General features: G+C 51.5%; 1 protein-coding gene across 8 annotated transcripts in view; it reads left to right on the forward strand.

Annotated features, from left to right (window-relative positions):
- The window catches only part of IQSEC3 (IQ motif and Sec7 domain ArfGEF 3), a 99,370-nt gene that overhangs the window by 36,821 nt on the left and 44,853 nt on the right, over window positions 1-17,696 (forward strand). For all 8 annotated transcript variants that reach the window (XM_032874887.1, XM_032874888.1, XM_032874891.1 and 5 more), the window contains exon 3: window positions 16,279-16,558. In XM_032874887.1, the coding sequence (XP_032730778.1) occupies window positions 16,279-16,558 (280 nt within the window). The remainder of the gene's footprint in view (window positions 1-16,278; window positions 16,559-17,696) is intronic.

The following is a 17,696-nucleotide window of genomic DNA, read 5'->3' on the forward strand; positions in this document are numbered from 1 at the left end:
AGCCTTTGGGGGGGCGGGGTCAGGAGAAACTCTTGGGACCTGGAGCCTTCCAGGGAGTGATGCTCCAAGAAGTGGGGAGACCCAAAGTGCAGCAAGCCTGGAAGCTGGGGGTCCCTAAGAAAGGAGGCCAAGGGCTGGGCCTAAGGGACTGGGGTGCAAGGGTGCAGTGGTGGCGCTGGAGAGGCCTCTGAGGCTGGGCCACCGGAGAAAGGTGTCGAGGCTAGGCTCGAAAACCCATAGGCAAACGGCCTCTGCTTGCTGGGTAGTGAGGCTCAGGTGAGAGGTGGGGGTGATGCAGCCCTGAGCAGCCAGCCAGGGGCAGCAAGTGCCTGCCAGGCTCTTTCATCCCTTCCCTACCTCCTCCTGCTGCTCGCTAATGACAAGGGCTTTATTCTAGGGAACTGAATAGGCTAGTAATTGCAGCCCTACTTTCCATCCCGTGGCTCTCCTCCCTCTCAGGCTCTCAGTGACACTCGGAACAATGACCCTGGGCTGGCCAGACACCTCCCAGCATCCCGTAGGAAGGCAGGCCATTTGTCTCTCTGGGTGGCAATGGGGCCAAGTTGAGGAAGATTGGTCTCTAATAGGGTCATGAGAGGAGGCTCATTGGGGTGGGCATGAGGGCTCAGGAAAGGGACCCCCAGGGTGGAAACGGAACAACCCCCAGATCTGAAGGGGGCCCCCGGCAGTCTCAACTGACTTACCCCTGGTGTTCAGTCCTTCCTCCTCGCGTACCCCTTACTCCAGGACAGAAGAGACACTAATATTTCTTGAAAGTACGATTCATGGAACGTACTGGGGATGCTGCACTAAGCCCTCTCAATATTTCATCCCAGTTCTGGGAGATAGCTATTACTCCCCTTTGTCGATAGGGAATCTGAGATGGAGAGAAGTCCTGTGTCTTGACAGAGGGACCACGCCAGTCAGTTCTGGAGGTGGAGGTGGAGCTCAGGTCTACCGCCAAAATGCAACGTCTCTCCACTGAGCTGCTGCCAGAATTTTTTTCTTTTCTTTTCTTTTTTTAAAAGAGCACAGAAGAAATCCTTTCAGGCATTTCTTTTGATCTTAAATAACCTCTATTTTCTCTGATTATAAGTTATACTTGCTAGTTGTTGGAAATGTGGAAAATACAGAAATGTAAAGAAGAAAATAATTGAATCCCGTTATATGGAATTAACCACTGTCAACATATTAGGGTACGACCTCCCAGGATTTTATGTTTCTAGGCATGGGATTTTATATTTTTCCCTCATTAAAAAGAAAAGAAAAGAGCAAAAGCTGTTGTAGTCTGCACTTCCCACTTAGTATACCGTGTCCCAGGAGCGCTCCAGCCCTGGAGCAGCCCGTCCCATGCCCCCAACCTGTCCTGGGGGCCCCGGTCTGCACCTACCACCCAGGCCAGCTGGTGTGTGCCCTTGGCCGTGGGCCCTGCTGGAGGCCGTGCTCCGTGCCACCCTTGAGGAAGGGGCTTCCCTTGGAGGATGCTGTCAGGGAGAACCCTTCGTTAGCATTGCTGGCGTCTCTGTCCGGCCTCTCCCTCTCCGCTCTCCCCAGCCGGCCTGGGGCGCGATCAATGGACCAGCCAGTGTTTACTCAGAGATTATGGAGCAATTAAATTTCCGATCAATACAGTTCAGTCTTCAAACAGCCGGGCTAGGGAGCCTCAGGGTCACGTGCTGGCTCCATCAGTCACCTCCCAGGCTCTGAGGCTACTTGGGAACCTGCCCCACCCGCAGTGGAGGGGGTGGGGCTCGTTCTGGGGCTGCAGAACTGCGTCCCTCTTCCCTGGAGAAGCACCGAGAAGACTCTCTCGGCCTCCCTCACAGGCCCGGAGGTGGGAGGAGATGGGGGTCTCTGGGGTCTCTGGGGTTTCTGCCTCAGTGCACTAGGAAGGGAGTGGGACAGCAGACAAGGCCAAGGGGGAAATGGTCTGGTCTCCTTGGGCATCCAGTGGTTAGTTCCCAAAGGCCTTGGCAAGGGTCAGGATCATGCGACCTAATGCCATGCTGTGACACTTCCCATGGTGCCCTAGAACAGAGCAGCTGCCAACTGTGGGATTCAGGTGGGATTCCTGGCAACTGAGGACCTCAGTCTGGCCCGGGACGCAGCAAACCTGGTGGGAAGTGCCTAGCAGCGGGTGGGGGGGGGTGGCGCTGCTCCTTCTTATTTGGGCTGTTTGAGCAGGTTACCCTAGTTCTCCAGTCTCCCGAGGATTTCTGTGGAGTTCCAGCAGAATCCACCTTGGGCGGGCTTTATACCTGAGGATAAGCACAAGGAGGATGGCCGAAAAATTCAGTCCTGGAGCTAGAGAAATCTGTCCCCTGATGAACCACACGGCCAGTCTCTTCACCGGTCTGTGCTTTTTGTCCCGCCAGCATCTTCCCCACCAGAGGCACAAAAGACAAAATAGATGTCAAGATGCTTTGATAGCTTGGTAGGGGATGTCCTCCCCCACCCGCTCCCCCTAATTCCAGAGAGTATTAGGGAGGCTTTTTTTCCTCAGCTGTGATGTGAAACTCATGTTTGGAGTCAAGAATTTGTCCAGGCTGATTTCCTTATGTACTGTTCCTCCCGGTCACTCTCTAAGACCAGTCTCTCCAGGAGACCTAGTTGTCAGCAGAGAGTGCTTGGGAAAATTCCCCGTCCACAGGCCTGTGCTGGGGCTGTGGAGTGTGAGCGAGGCCAGGCTTGGGTCCACTTCCAAAGAGCTGTGAGTTAAGACAGACAACTTGCTGTCAGCAGTGTGATTAGAAATGTTTAGAGAAATCCTCCTCGCTCTGTTTTGTGTCCCTTACCCGTAAGAGAGGGAAAGAAAGAGAATAGTGGCTGTGAGGGATAGAGCACTCGCTATGTGCTAGGCAGATAGGATCTTACTTAATTCCTGCTGAAAGTTCTCGAACTGTGATTAGTCCCAGGTTCACAGACAAAGTGAGGATTGGAGATGATGAGTGACTTGTCCAAGGGCCACATACCCGGTGAAGGGCGAAACCAGGATTTGAACCAAGCATCTATGAGGGCTTCTGCTACCAGAGTCGGAGGACACAAGAAGGGAGGTGTTTTCAGCATGGGAAGTAAAAGCGTGATGGCGGAGTGACCATCTGACTCCCACTTCCCCAGGGGGCTGCTTCGAGAGGGCTCCTCGCAGAGACCCTGGTTTGTAGTTCAGGGACCGAGAAGGCTGGCCTTTCCTTGCTACCCTCCAAACAAGGCTGTTTGCACCCTCTAGGCAGCAGGAGGTAGACACATCAGAGCAACCGAGCTGAGGAGAGAAGTGGCAGAGAGAGGATTTTTATGGGGGGAGAAAAGATTTAGGCTTTATTATTTTAAAGAAATAAACATAACTAAAGATAATACTCCCAGAACAACAAAATGAAAGCTACCACAAGGCATGTCTGACTATCTCTGCTCAGTTGGTGCTCATTAATGCAGAGTTTTATCCAATTGGGGGAAAAAGATTCTTTTTTTCGATTACCGGAAACTTCTAGTTTGAGTCTTCTGGGTATTCCTTTTCCACTCCCAGAAAGAATAACCTCTCTTTGCAGTCCTAGAGATTTTTCTAACCTCACCATCTCTTACGCTTTTTGGTTTGGTTTTGTTTTTGCCTCTGAAAAGTCATCGTTCCTTATTCATTTATCTTTGAACCAATAACATGACCATAAAAATAATTTATAATTTCAATAAGCGTTTCTGATATATGACAGAAATGGTTTTAAGCCTGTCTCATCACACCGGAAGAGAGGAAATTATCTTCCTCTGCAGCAAGAGTGATTTAATCAGATCAGACATTCTTCACGACTTTAATGCCTTTGACAGAGGCCTTGGAATGGCTTGAGAAAAGAGATTTTTGGAGATTTCTTTTGTGATGATGGAAAAAAAAACCCCAAAAAACGAAAAAACAGGAAAGACAGCTGTCTGTGAAGGAGGACCGGCATATGCTGCTGTCTCCATCAGGGAGACGTGCCAACAGCAGCAGAAAGAAAGGGGCTGTTGCTTTTGAACCCCAGGCTGTGGGGGCTTTACCCGTTATCACAGAGATAGGAGACGCGGGACCAGAGTCCCAAGGTCTATCAACTGCTTAAGTGCAGAACAGGGTCTAGAACTCGGGCTTCCTGAAAAGCTGGTGCTTTCCACTCCCAGACGTCTCTGTGCCTCAGTTTCCTTAGCTACCACATGAAGGGGTGAACCATCTAATCCCCAAGGCCCCTGCACCATGATTTTATAAGAAGACACTTTGTCCTGGCCGGGGACAGCATAGGCTTACACACGGAGCCCCTGGGAGCATTTACAAAGTGAAAGGTGGAGGGGAGACAGCAGACCCCAAGGAGCAGATGGGAACAGCCACATCCAAACTAGTGCAAGCATAAGCAAGAAATGAGAAGTGTTGGTAGGAAGGTAGAAACTGACAGAGATCAAGACAAGCCCGTATACAGAGAGGGGCTGCAACGAGCAGTGACATAAAGCCCTGTGTCCTGCTTGTCACCATTGGGATGTGCTGCCTCGGCCACGTGCCAGGTGCCACCACCCACGCAAACTGGCAGCATCTCAATGTGGTTCTGGGTTCTAATCGAGGCTGTGAGTTGGCAGATTTGGAGGAGCGATTAGTCTACCCTGAGGTCCCCGGATTTCAGGGGAACAGACTCACCAGATACAAATTTATAAGAGACTGATAGAGTAGTGTGAATTTATGAATTCATAATGAGAAATAGTATTGGTGAACAGGTACTACACATAATTACCGATGAATAAGGAACTTAAAGATACGAGAGTCCCTTTTCTTTTCCAAGGGCAGAGGGATGAGCACTTTCATGGATTCCCTTCTACATTGGAAAGGAAGAGAGAAGTGGGGAGGTAGTACCCTGGGCTCAAAGATGAATTCAGGAAAATTTTAAAGAAGTTCTAGAATGTGGAGCAGGTGAGAGCACAGACACAAATCCAGGTTCACATCCTGACCTGGCTACTTACAAACTCTGTGACCTCGGTTAATCTGCTTCCAACTTTCTAATCCTCCATTATTATTACTTACCTGTGAAATGGGGTAACAAGAGCACTTGCGTCTTTTGAGGTTGAGGGAATTAAATGAGATGCTACATGGAAATGTTTGTGGCACATAGGAAGCCCTCAATAAATGCTAACTATTTAAATTATTTTTTTAAAAGACTTTATTTATTTATTTGAAAGAGAGTGTGTGAGAGAGAGAATGAGAGGGGAGAAGCTCAGAGGGAGAAGCAGACTCCCCATGGAGCCGGGAGCCCGACGTGGGACTTGATCCCAGGACTCCAGGATCATGACCTGAGCCGAAGGCAATTGCTTAACCAACTGAGCCACCCAGGCAGCCCAAATGCTAACTATTTTAAAGCTGGATTTTTCAAGAGTAGAGAGGGAGAAATCTATCAAGATTCAGGAGTCCCAGAGAAGAGACTTAGAAACTCAGCTATGATCAGGAAAAATTTAGAGGGAATGGGCTGACTACTTTGGGGGATGACTACTTTGGGGCCTAATGGTAGAGCCCCTGAGATGGCAAGTGGGAGGGGACACACTACCCAGGACATTGAGGCATGCCCCTCAGAGAGAGGGTCTAGTCCCTTCTCTGGATGGCAGGTGACGGGCATGGGAAGGAGGTGGTTTTTCAGGTCTTTCTATTCAAGCCTAGCTTGGGACGTATGGAGTGTTGGCTAGAAAGAGCCCAATATCTGTGTGAGAGAGAGAGGACTCTGGAATTAAGAGACCAATTTGGGCGAAAGATCAAAGAAGCTAGAGGCCCCCATGAATGCCAATCCAATAGGGCCAACGGGCCCGGGGAGGAGATTTTCTAGACATCAGGGCAGGAGACAAATGATTTAACCCACCACCAGGCTGTCACAGTGCAGGCTAAGATGAGATTAAAAGCAGAGGCATTTTATCAGAAAATTCTGATAGTTTGCTCTCCTAAGAGGAGGAAACAATTGAACTCTTTCGGGGAAAGGTTTCTAGCCTGGCACTGACCCCTGCTCTGCCCGGAGGGGTGGGTGATCCCCCATGCTGGGATCTCCAAGGCTTCCTCCCAAAGCCAGCATGCCCTGCATAGTCCTTTCATCTTAAACACTTTTGGAGATGACGTGTAAAACCCACAGGCATGTGGGAAATCACATGGCCATTCTGCAACTGTACACTTGCAGCAAGAAAGGTTGAAGTTTTTAGACATGAAGAAATTTAAGTAGGAAGGCAAAAGATAAGGAAGGTGACTCTAGGGAAATAGGGAAATAATCATGTTCCTTAGCAGCTTGATGGATGCCCGGAGCAGTGTCCTCCACTGCTGGCCATGTGGCCATTTCCATCTCTCGTGTCCTAAGACTCCTGTGTTTGGCAACGCACACGCCTGACTACCATATGCACCTGTTGGCCACCAGAGACCCTTCCCCCTGGCATGTGGCAGAATTGAGCCTGTGAGAAGCCAGGAGGTTTCTTTCCCTGGAAATGGCTCAAGACCAAAGAAACGTCCGCTCTGCTGGGGTGAGGCAGGGCTGATCTGGGTGGGACAGGAGGAGGATAGAATAAAGGGACTTTACAGCCATGAGGTTACAGAAGAGGCAGGCATGGTCTCTTGCCCAGCCTCTGGCATGCACTGTGCTCACACACGGTGTGTGTAGGTTACCATCACAGGGCTCTCTGCCGGACCCAAGAGGAACTGGATGAGAACTTTGCTCTCCAGGGAGTAATCACTCTTGAGCCAGAAACTGGGGCAGCAGGACACGCCCAGATTAGGGAAGGAAACCTACACAGACGGAGCAGCAGTAGGTGCCCTAGGCTTTGTGGACATTGTTCTAGTAACTCTCGCCTCAGAGTCATGTGGTAGGTCCCCCACCTCACACCTGAGGAAATGGGCTTGGAGACATCAAGGTGCCTGCCAATATCACGCAGCAAGTGAGTGGCTGCATTTTAAACCACGGGCAGTCTGTCTGGTTTCTAATCTCTTACTTACCATGTTCGGCTGCCTCCCAGCCCCTATACCTCTGGTGAGCTTCTCTTGGCATCATCTCTAACTCTGAGCTTCAGAAATTATACCATACAGAAAAGAACAATACTTCTCCATTTCAAGAACTCTGGCACAAGAACATAAAGGAAGGATAGTTCAAGTTCAAGGATGGTTCTTTATTCCGAAGTCACATCCTTCCTATTCTTATTCTTTTGTAATATTATAAGGAAACTGAACGATGCTTTCCTTTCTATTTTCTTATTTGAACAAAAATAGCTTGTGGGAAGTCCTAAGAAAGGACAAAGCTGAGCACTGCATACACATTCCTACCTCAATTCTCTCATAGAGAAGAAAGTGGGGCCCAGGGAGGTGAAGCAACTTGCCCAAGGCCACACAGCAAGCCAAGGCAGAGTCAACATTCAAATCCAGTCCACACTTAGACCTGCTGCGCTGCAACCCCAGATGACACATGGGCCAACCCTGCCTGCGGCCTCCTGTGCTCCCTCCTCTCGGGGACCCCGAAGGCACGTGTACCCCAGGCCTGGCTTCCGGCCGGCTGGTGGGCTGTTGCCTTTCTTGAGGACGCCTCTCCCAGCATCATCTGTGTGGCTCCCGACAGTCACCATGGCCCATTCGGAGATGATGACACCTCCAGACCACAAGGGTCAGGGGGGAGAGCAGGGTTCCTTAAAGAACAAGTCTGTTCTCTTTCCTGAAAGTCTTCCTTGCTGAGATAATGGGTATCGCCCAGCTCCCGGATCCCTGGGATTGTGGCCAGATCCCTGCCATTGTTTCTGTCTGGCCAGCATGGAGCTTTGGGCATCACCCCCTAGAGAGGTGTTCCTGAGCCTCCCCCTTGAGCTCGCTCTGCAGACACGGTTCCCTGCCAAGCAGCCACCACTGCTTACGTAAAGACAGGGAAGGAATCTGCCCCTGAGGAAAAGCTAGTGAGCGATAAACACAAATTCAGGACAAAGATTCCTTTGAGGAGAGAAGCAGAAAGGGGTACGAAGGCTTCTCCTGTGCCATTTCTCGAGCTGGGTACAAGGGAATAATTTTCTTTAGACTTTGTATGTAGGTTACTGCTATCTGCATCTATAAAGTGGCTCATAAAAAAAAGAAACAATTAAATAAGACCCCGAGTTTTACGAGGCTGCAAATCTCCAGTGTTGCCTGCACCAGCTTTGCAATGACTTCAGGCCGCGTGTTTAGAGACGGTTCTAGAGGCAGTGAGAGCTTCACGGCAGGGCCGGGTGCCATGGGGCTGCCAGATGTGGGAACCCTGTTCTCTTACTAACACAAGCACCTGAGGAAAGGTGAGGAGATCCCAAGTGTGTTAGGGGCCACTGCGAGTTCTCTGTGCTTGGGCTAAGAGAAACGTGCGTTTGTGAAGTTGTGTGCTGGGACAGGGAGCGGGGGAGGATGTCCTTAGAGCTGGATGTTGCTACCAGATCTACGTCTATCTGTGAGAAAATAAAATGCTCAAGACTATTAGGATTCCAGTGGCATTAGTCAGTGTGGCCGGCTTGGGAGCTTGTGAGGGAGGTGTACTGCGGAAATTTCTAGATGAGGCTTCCCTGGAGGACTGCGGACTCTGACATGCCCAGGTGCTGACGTTCGGTTGTGGGGTGGGCTGAGCAGGGGAGGTTTCCACAGTAGACGTCTGGGGACCGGTCTGCTGGAGCTGCACCTGTGACCAGCCTGGAGAGAGGGTCGAGCAAACAGGGGCCTGGATATGGGGCAGGTGCGAAATTGGAAGGACTGTGGTTTCTTGGACGGGAAACCCCCACAGGCAAACCGAACCAGCCAACACCTTTTGGGAACAGCTGTAAGATCAAAGCTTGGTGTCTCCGAGGAGCCAACGGGAGAGAGAATAACTTACTCTCTCAGGGCCCTTGGGAGAGGGGAGGGAGAAGCATCTGTCACAGCCACTGAAGTCAGGGCAGCTTCTGCAAGGGAATGGGCCCAGAAAGACACAGCTGCCTCGCTCCAGGGCTTTCTATTCTGAGACCTGGCCTCCAGCTTGGATAATGGAGGTCAAGGAGCCATGGGCTGGGTCAGGTGCGGGCATGGAGTTGATGACATCAGAGAAGCAAGGGGAGGCTTCTGCTGTGTCCGTGGGTGTTGAGGGCGGGGGAGCCAGAGCCCAGTCACTGAGCAGGGATGGTGCAGTGAGGGTCTGGGGTCCACAGAGAGGGAAGGGGGCGTGAGCAGAGGTGAGACTGGACCTTGACTCCCAGCCTCGTGCTCTTGCCAACATCCAGAGCAGCATGCTCTAGATTGCCCTTAGAATAAGCACAGAGTGACTTCGTTTGCAGCACTGGCCCTCTGCTCACCCCAGCTTTCCCCAGGGGCAGCTGGGATGCGGAGGACCCTCGGCTTCCCTTGCTTGGTGCCTTTATTCTGACCCTTCCTCACCACCTTATTGATTCAAACATGGGAGGAAAAAGGAGTGTTTTAGTAGAGGCTGAGAAATCTTCAGACGTGAGGAGTGTTGTTAGCTTTTGTCGGCCAAATGCCTAGTTTCTTTGTTCCAGAAGTGCTTGAAGAAAGCCTGGCAGAATTTGGGCTAATGTAGTGCAATCAGTCAGGCCTTCTGGGGTTTCTTTCTGCCTGAGGAGTCCTTCAGCTTTCCATACCCTCTGAGCACGACGTCTAGAAATTACTGTTCCAGCCGTTGCACAGAGGGGAAAACAGCCTCCCCCAGCAGCCCCTCAACCCTCAACACCAACAAACCCCTTGGGAGCTAGGCCTCCAGGGCCCTCCCTGTTCCTTACCGCACCTTCTTGCCAAGGGCCCCCACCCAAGCCAGCCTCTGATAGGGCAGCTTGTGGGCCGAGGGCCGAGGTGCTCTCTCCCAACCCTCATGCAGCACTCCAGTTCCTCCTGTCTCTCCAGCTCCCAGCGGTGGGCAACATGGCCTCCCCCCTGGTCACCAGGGAGGACACTCACTGACCTGAGTCAGCTCCTTGGCAGGGGCTACATGAGCACAAACACCAGGGTCCCTTGCCCTCATTCACACTCTGTCCTCATGGAAAGGCCATAGCTCCTGCCATGGCCAGCATACCCATCTACGAGCTCACTTTCTCCTTCTCACTCTCTGGAGCCAACTGTGGTGCTCAAGAGTTAGGCATCTCGCCCGAGTCAGCCAAATAGTGAACGGGAGGACCAGAGGCCTCACTCCATGCCCACTGTCCTGCCTGTGAGGGAAGAGGTCATCTATGTTAGGATAGTAATAAGCAGGGTCTGAAAGCTCAGGGGTGGGTGGTATAGCCTGGTGGCTGGGGCTGCCTATAGCCCTTGACCTAGTCCTCTGCATAGGGAAGATAAGCCATGAACTTCTCTCCAGAATGGTGTTTTCAGCCTGAGCCTACGGGGTCTATAAAGCTTCTGAGTGTGGAGGTAAAATTTGGCATGCATGAATTCTCTGGAAAGACAGTTTTTTCAAAGGTGCTGGGAACCAGCAAAGGTTCTACAGGGTGGTTGGAAGGCTGGACCCAGATAATTCTGGCTGTTGAGAGCAAAAGGAAGAATAAAGAGAAGCCGGTTATCTGTCCTTGATTGGGTTTCTCCGGGAAGCAGAGTCAGAGTTGAGAGCCCTAAATGTCTCCTAGAGGATGTGCTTGGGATCACCACCTAGGGAAGGGAAGGCAGGAGCCCAGCATGGGGTGAAGGGAGAAGTCCAAGTGATGGAAGGCCAACAGGTGCCTCAGCCGATCCCAGGGGGGCTCTGGAATGAGAACAACCTATCAAACTTGCCCCATATTGGGTAAACATGGCCAAACCTTCATATTCCCCGCTTCAGTCAGTCTCTGGATTTGGACAGCCCCAGGAATGACGTGACTTTGGGCCAAGGAGCTGCCTGCAGCTGAGACCATCTCTGATGGGACTGCTGGGGCTGAGGGCAGAGGGCAGCCCCCAGCAGCACTGCCAGAGCCGGGCAACAAGTCATTTCCTGAAGGAGGGTCAGTACCTCTGCCCTTGGGCAAGTAGGAGAGATTAAACGATGCCCATCCATCCACCCATCCAGCCATCTATTTTTTCATTTAACATTTATTAAACACGTCTCAGGAGCCAGCCCACTGTGATAAAAGGTGCAGGTGGCGTCGTCTAGTGGAGAGAGACACATCCACGAATAATTAGAACACAAAGTGGTCATTGATGAAATAGAGGCAAGTGCCAAGAGTTATTAGAGCACACTGGAGGGTGGAACCGACTCTTTCCAGGGGCAACGAGTGAGTCCTGAAAGAGCTGATGAGGCAGAGAAAGGAGGGGCGGGAGCGCAGGAGCGGAAATAGGACAAGGCATTGCAAGGCAGAAGGAGGTCACGTGAGAGGCACGGTGGTCCGAGAGCACATGGGAGATTTGGGGAGAGTGTCAGTGTGCCCGGTGTGGGTGGGTCACTTGGTGGAAATGTGGCTGGAAGGGGAGGTTGGGGTGAGATCACCAGTGCTCCCGAGTCCATGCCAGTGGACTTTATCTCAGCAGTACTGGGAAGTCACTGATGCTTTTGGAGCCAAGGACTGATATGGAAGTATCTACATTTTAGGAAGTCAATTCTGAAAGCAGGGACGATAGACAGGAGGGAGTGGTCACTGGAACCCCAAGGGAGTCATATATACACCATGCTCCCCAAGCCCGTATCATCTCTCTGAGCACAAGTCAGCTTCCGACATAAGCGACCCTCTCTGATGTGAAGCTCAGTTCCTATACACAGGTCGCTCTGGTCCTGGGCACATGTAGTATTCCTCTGAGCAACTATTTATTCCCCCTACTTCCCAAAGACTTTCATTTGTCATGCTCACATCCTGTGTTCTCATGGGTGGAATAAGCCCTGGGGACGGCCTGGTCCCTGTGTGTGTATTGGCCTAATGTCATGTGGCCTGAACCAAAGGCCTGAACCAAAGCCTAATTGGTCTAATGTCATGTGGCCTGAACCAAAGGCCTGAACCAAAGCCTTCACTGGCCCCCTTGTTCTGGTGCCACCTACATTCTTTTACCTTCTTGAATGGGCATCCCAACCCAGGACAGGTTTTTGAGACTAGTGTCTCCTTTATGTCATCAGTGACCCTAAGTTTCTCTAGGCTAGTGGGCTGCCATTCAAGGAATCTGCTTCCACAGCTGAATAGTGAGCCCAAGAGAGCTAAGATCACCGGGATCCCTCTTCCTTCTCTCCTGCCCTTCTCTTTACAGGAAGCTATGCAGGTCACAGAGTGAATCCCATTCACGTAATTCCTGTCCAAGTGCCAGGCTGCCTGAAATCTGACCCACTAGGGACAATAGTTTCTTGATGTAAGGTCAGTCCAGCCAACTCTGGACACTTAAGGATCACAGCCTGTATCTTGAGCGGAGTGATGTTCTGGGCACTGGAACAATGGGCTTCTAGTTCTGTATGGGACTAGGATTGAAGTAATGGTCTCTACGTGACATCGACGGTCCTTCCAAGCGATGGCAGCCAGGATGAATATTCCAACCTCTTTCTTTAGACCATGTTTACAGATGGGGTTCAAACGGGGAGAGTGAGGCTGGGAACATTCTTCTGATGCTCAGCCATCACGTAGAGGTTTTAAGTACTCAGGCTTCTATTGCTCCCTGACAAAGTAGCTAAAAGACAAATTTACACAAGGAGCATTGGACAAATGTCTGCCTAAGGCGTGCCCCGTGTTGTGGCCGGTACCGCCAGGGGGTCTGCCTGTAGGTGGTAAATATGTATGGATTCCTCAGAGGTCACAGATCCCATGATTTGGTGACCGCCCCCGCTACCAGACCGAGGCTCTTTTGTTGCTCCGGTGGGTGGAGACCACGTGTAGGAGGAAGCCTTAGGAAGCCAGTTTGCCTTCACCTCTCTCCCTAAAGTTTGTGAAAGCTGGCCTGGAGGTCTGGGAAAGACCATGAGATCTGATGGAAAAACCCTACTGTTTCGGTTTTGTGAAGATTGAGGTAGGCTAAATGTTGAGAACCCCTTCTGCAGGAATTCTCCATGCTGTTCTTCTGGGGACTCCTTTGGGACTCCATGCTGTAGGTCTCCAGCTCAGAACCCAGTCACCGCAGCTGTCACTGCTTATCAAGGACTACTCTGTGCCAGACACCACACTAAGTTCTTTGTAAGTTATATTTACTCCTCACAGAAGCCTTGCAAGGAATTATTTAGATGCCCACTTTGGGGAAATAGAGCCACCAAGAGGTTAGGTAACTTGCCCAAGGTCACATAATAAGTAGCAGAACCAGGATTCTAACCCACTTCTTCCTGACACCAAAGCCCATGTTCTTTACCCTTCACTATATGACCTTAAACTTTGCCATATTGATGACAGCAGCTCTGGATCTCCAATAGCCACCTTGTACCACACAAGTCTGTGAAGAAGTCTAAGGAGGGAAGACAAGGACAAGATCCCCTTTCTAATACCTTTCATCATATACTTGGGAGGGCCACAGTCTCTCAGTCCCTTTGCATGGAAGTGGATAAAGGCAGAGTTGGTTCTACCAGCCAGAGAGCCTGGAACCTTGGGGCTGGTGGGCCTTGGTAGACTGGCCTGGGCACTGGAATCCAAGCTCCCAGAATTCTAAGCTTAGGGATAAGTAAGCTCCCATCAAATGACAAGTAAGGAAACTGACCCAGAAGGAAGAACAAATTACCCAAGGCCACAGAACTAGTTAGAAGCGTTGTATATGCATCAGTGTGTGTGTAAGTGTGTGTGAGTGTGTGAGTGTGTGTGTGTGTGTGTGCACATGTGTGTATACAAATGCATGCACGTGTATGTGCTGGAGATGACAGTAAGGGGTCTCCTAATTCCCAGGTCCTGTGAATGAGTTCAGGAGAAGGCCGTGGAGTCCATCTATACCCAGAGGGGTAGACCATAAAAAAGGCTATTTTTAAACATTTCTTTTGGTTTAACACAAGTAGTTTATTTGGGACAGGTGACTCCAAGAAGCGCCAATGTAGGAGTGGGGGATGAAGAGAAGGAAGCCAGTACATGTTCATCACTGCTTTGACTGCTGGGCATTTCCGGGAGACGGTGTGGAATGTGCCTTGGGTTATTCCTCAAGGGAGGAGGAACCCAGGGGGTTTATCCACCTGCCTCCATTACCATCTGCTGAGTACTGCTACTTGGGGGCCTCAGCTCCCCAGAACCTCTTCTCAAGGTTTATTCACTCCAGCAATAAAAGAAAGTGAAAGGCTCCTTTTAAAGGTGTTTGTAGCCCCTAGTAGCTACCAGTTCTCTAAAGAGTCTGGAAAACCTTTTTGGGTGAAGAGGCTTGGGCATGAGGACCAAGGACAGTCTGTAGGAGAGACGGATGAGACTGAACGGTGCCCTCTGGAAGCCGGTTGTGATCGGAAAGGGAAGGGCTATTTCTGTGTGCCCTGTGGAAAGAATAGGGAAGTCCTACCACAGGAGTTGAAGTCAGTTCTTAAAAAGAATTTCTTGGTGATACCGGTGAAAAAGACTTATCAGACTTCTGGAGCCCATTCAGCTATGCACCTTGATTAATGGCCATACAAGAAATGATGGAGCAAAGAAAATTGCACAAGGACGGTTTCCTTAGCGGATTTGAGGCTTCTTGTGGCTAGGGCCAGTCAAAGAGTTCTCCTTTATGGATGCGATGAGGCCGAGGAGTGCTGGGAGGAGAGATGGAGATGGAGCGACAGGATTTTTCACCCACCTGTGGTTATTCTAGTACCAGAGACTCCAAAGTTGGGTGGAAGCAACAGGAAGAGGTCTCTTCTCTGGCATGATTTGGGGCACCTTACGTGGAGGCAAAGCCTTAGAAGAAGAAATCCCTAAGGTCGCCTGGCTCTCCGACCAGGGTCACCCCACCTCTTGAGCCCCTGCTCCTCATCTGTAAAAAGGGGAGATTGGAGGGCTGGACTAGAGGGCCTCAGGGTCCCTTCCAGTCCTGATCTTCTATCTCTGTCCGCTGTAGGGGCCATCTCTATGGCCCTTGCCCTCCCTGCAGGTCAGTCATCATCAGCTGTGAACTGAGCACCCACCACTTGCCCAGCACTGAGTGGGGAGCAGGGATAAGCCGGACTACAGGCCCTGGCCTCTAGGGCAGGATGAACAGGGGAAATAAGAATTAATACTTACTGAGCAATGACTCTGTGCCAGGCAGTGTGCTAAACAGCTTACACATACTGACTCCTTTCCCCCTCACCATAACCTCATAGAGTAGGCAAGCGTAGCTCCACTAGACAGAGGAGAAAACCAGAGAGGGGCCCAGAGGAAAAGCAACTGAACTGAGGCCGGATGGTGGTAGAGCTTGAATTTGAACCCATGCTGTAGCCATAATGCGTCTTCTCCTGTGGACCAGGAAGGGCGTCGCTAAGCATAGCTCCTAGTGTGCTTACAGAGGAAGCGGTTACAGCTAGAGTCACCTGGAAAGGCTTCATGGACAGGGGGCTTCGCACTTGGTCTTGAGGGAGGGGCAGGACCTGCAGACTGGTCAGGGAGGGGGATGACCTGAGGGTGCTAGTTCTCCAGGATGGGCTGGGTGTGGGGGCTCTAGCCTGCTTCGAGCAGGGAGGTGGACAGCAGCTACGGCCCAGCCTGCTGGTATTTCCATGGGAAGGAAGGAGGGGCCAGGAGCCAAATACAGTTGCCACCCCAGACCCTGAAGGGCAAGCACCCTCCTCTTCATAGCCCCAGCTCCAAAGAGCTGACGTCCGTCCACCCAGTCCAGAGGAGCTTCATGCCCAGATCATGCCTGTAAGGATCATTCCTTCCCCAACAGCTGCTGGAACAGTGTAAAGATGGAGCACGTTCAGTGTAAACCAGCTTCTTTCCAGCTGCTTAAGCCACTGGTCTGGAAGCTAGATGACTGATAATGGTGATCCTTAACACTGATATATAGGAGGGACCATGAGTCAGGCACTGTTCTAAGAACTTTAACTAACTCAAACCTTCCAACATCCCTATGAGGTAGATACTATTATTGTGCCCATTTTATAGATGGGGAAACAGGTACAATGAGGTCGAATAGCCTATTGAGGTTGGCACAGTTGATAAGTCAGAGTCCAGATCCCAGCCCAGGCGGTCTGCTCTTCCCCACTGTGCCATACTGCTTCTAAGCACCGCTGCTTCTTCCCTCTTCCTGGGCTACCCTTCTCAAATGTAGGTTCTCTCTCCTTGCCTGCAGCTCTCCCCTGCCAAGGCAGCCCCTCCCTAGAGGCGATGGCAGGAGGCACCCCCACGAGTCCCCACCGCCAGAAAGGCCCATCAGTGCCCCAAAGGTCAGGCTGGAGCGCCCAGTCTCTCTCCTCACCCCCGCACCCACATGCACCCTGTCCCGCTCTCCCCCAACCGAGCACCGTTGCCTTTTGTTCACAGCGATGGCTCCTGCACCCAGGCCGGTGGGGGCATGGAGGACTCCGTGGTGGCAGCGGCGGCGGTGGCAGCCGGCAGACCCAGTGCCCATGCCCCGAAGGCTCAAGCCCAGGAGCTGCAGCAGGAGGAGGAGCGGCCGGGGGCGGGGGGTGCCTCCCCGAGGGCTGGCTCCCACCGCGTGGCCTCCCCCGGCCGGCAGCAGCCTGCCCTGGCGACGGCGCTCTGCTCCCACGCCCCTAACGCCTCCGATTACGAGCTCTCCCTTGACCTAAAGAATAAACAGGTACCCAGGGCCTCCGAGGGGGGTGGGAAGGGTGGTGAGGGGGCCCTGCCTTCGGGGGCTATCCAGGGTACCAGGGATCTCCCCACTTGGGCCCACCTCTGCTGTAGGCACACTTCTTTTCCCATGACTTCTCCCAGATGGAGCTGTCTTCGGCCCTTCCCTGGAGCCCAGTTTGTCAGGAATCAGCCTCTCCATGGCAGGGGTCACACCTTTGCAATGCCAGTTCCCTCAGTACTGTGTTCAGGGCTCTGTTCCTCTCGCCGTGAGCCAGAAGCTTAAATTGCCCCACCCCCAGACCTTGAGACAGGTAGCCCACTGTTCTCTGGGGAAGAAGAGAGAGCCTCGCTTACGTGTCCATGCAAAGGACAAGCCCCGTGTGTAGACACAGGTTAAAATGAGGTGCCAAGAGAATGGTCTCCTCCAAGGAGATTGAGGATTCCCTAGATTAACCAAATCTCCTCTACTGGAGAACAAATCCTGTGTGTGTGTGTGTGTGTGTGTGTGTGTGTGTGTGTACTTATGTGCATATGCTTAGAGAAAAACATCATGACTAGATATTGGGTTTTTTTTAAGATTTTATTTATTTATTTGGCAGAGAGAGAGATCACAAGTAGGCAGAGAGGCAGGCAGAGAGAGAGGGTGAAGCAGGCTCCCTGCTGAGCAGAGAGCCCAATGCGGGGCTCAATCCCAGGACCCTGAGATCATGACCTGAGCCGAAGGCAGAGGCTTAACCCACCGAGCCACCCAGGTGCCCCATGACTAGATATTATTAAGAAAGAGCATTGAACTTGGAGCCAGAGACATAGGATCCAATCCTTGGTCTTGCTCTAGTTAACTCTGTGACTTTGGGAATGCCAGTTATGCACTCTGGGCACTGGTTTCTTCATCAGCAAAATTGGGCATTAGACCTTGAATCATCTCCAAGGTCCCTTCTAGCTCTACAGTGTGTAGGTTCTAAAGAAACATCCTTTAACTCAATGGGCAAAGTCAGTCTTGGGAAGGAAAGCTAGTAGGAAGATCACTAAGACTGAGTCAGGCCATACCAACTTTACTTCTTTCCTTCTGCATCAAGGTCAGCTGTAGGTGGAACATCTGGCTGTCAGCAAAGTATTTAAAAAATCCCCCATGATCGATATGT

The sequence above is a fragment of the Lontra canadensis genome, unplaced genomic scaffold (genome assembly GCF_010015895.1).
Source record: "Lontra canadensis isolate GAN:19392208 unplaced genomic scaffold, GSC_riverotter_1.0 scaffold53, whole genome shotgun sequence".
NCBI lineage: Eukaryota > Metazoa > Chordata > Mammalia > Carnivora > Mustelidae > Lontra > Lontra canadensis.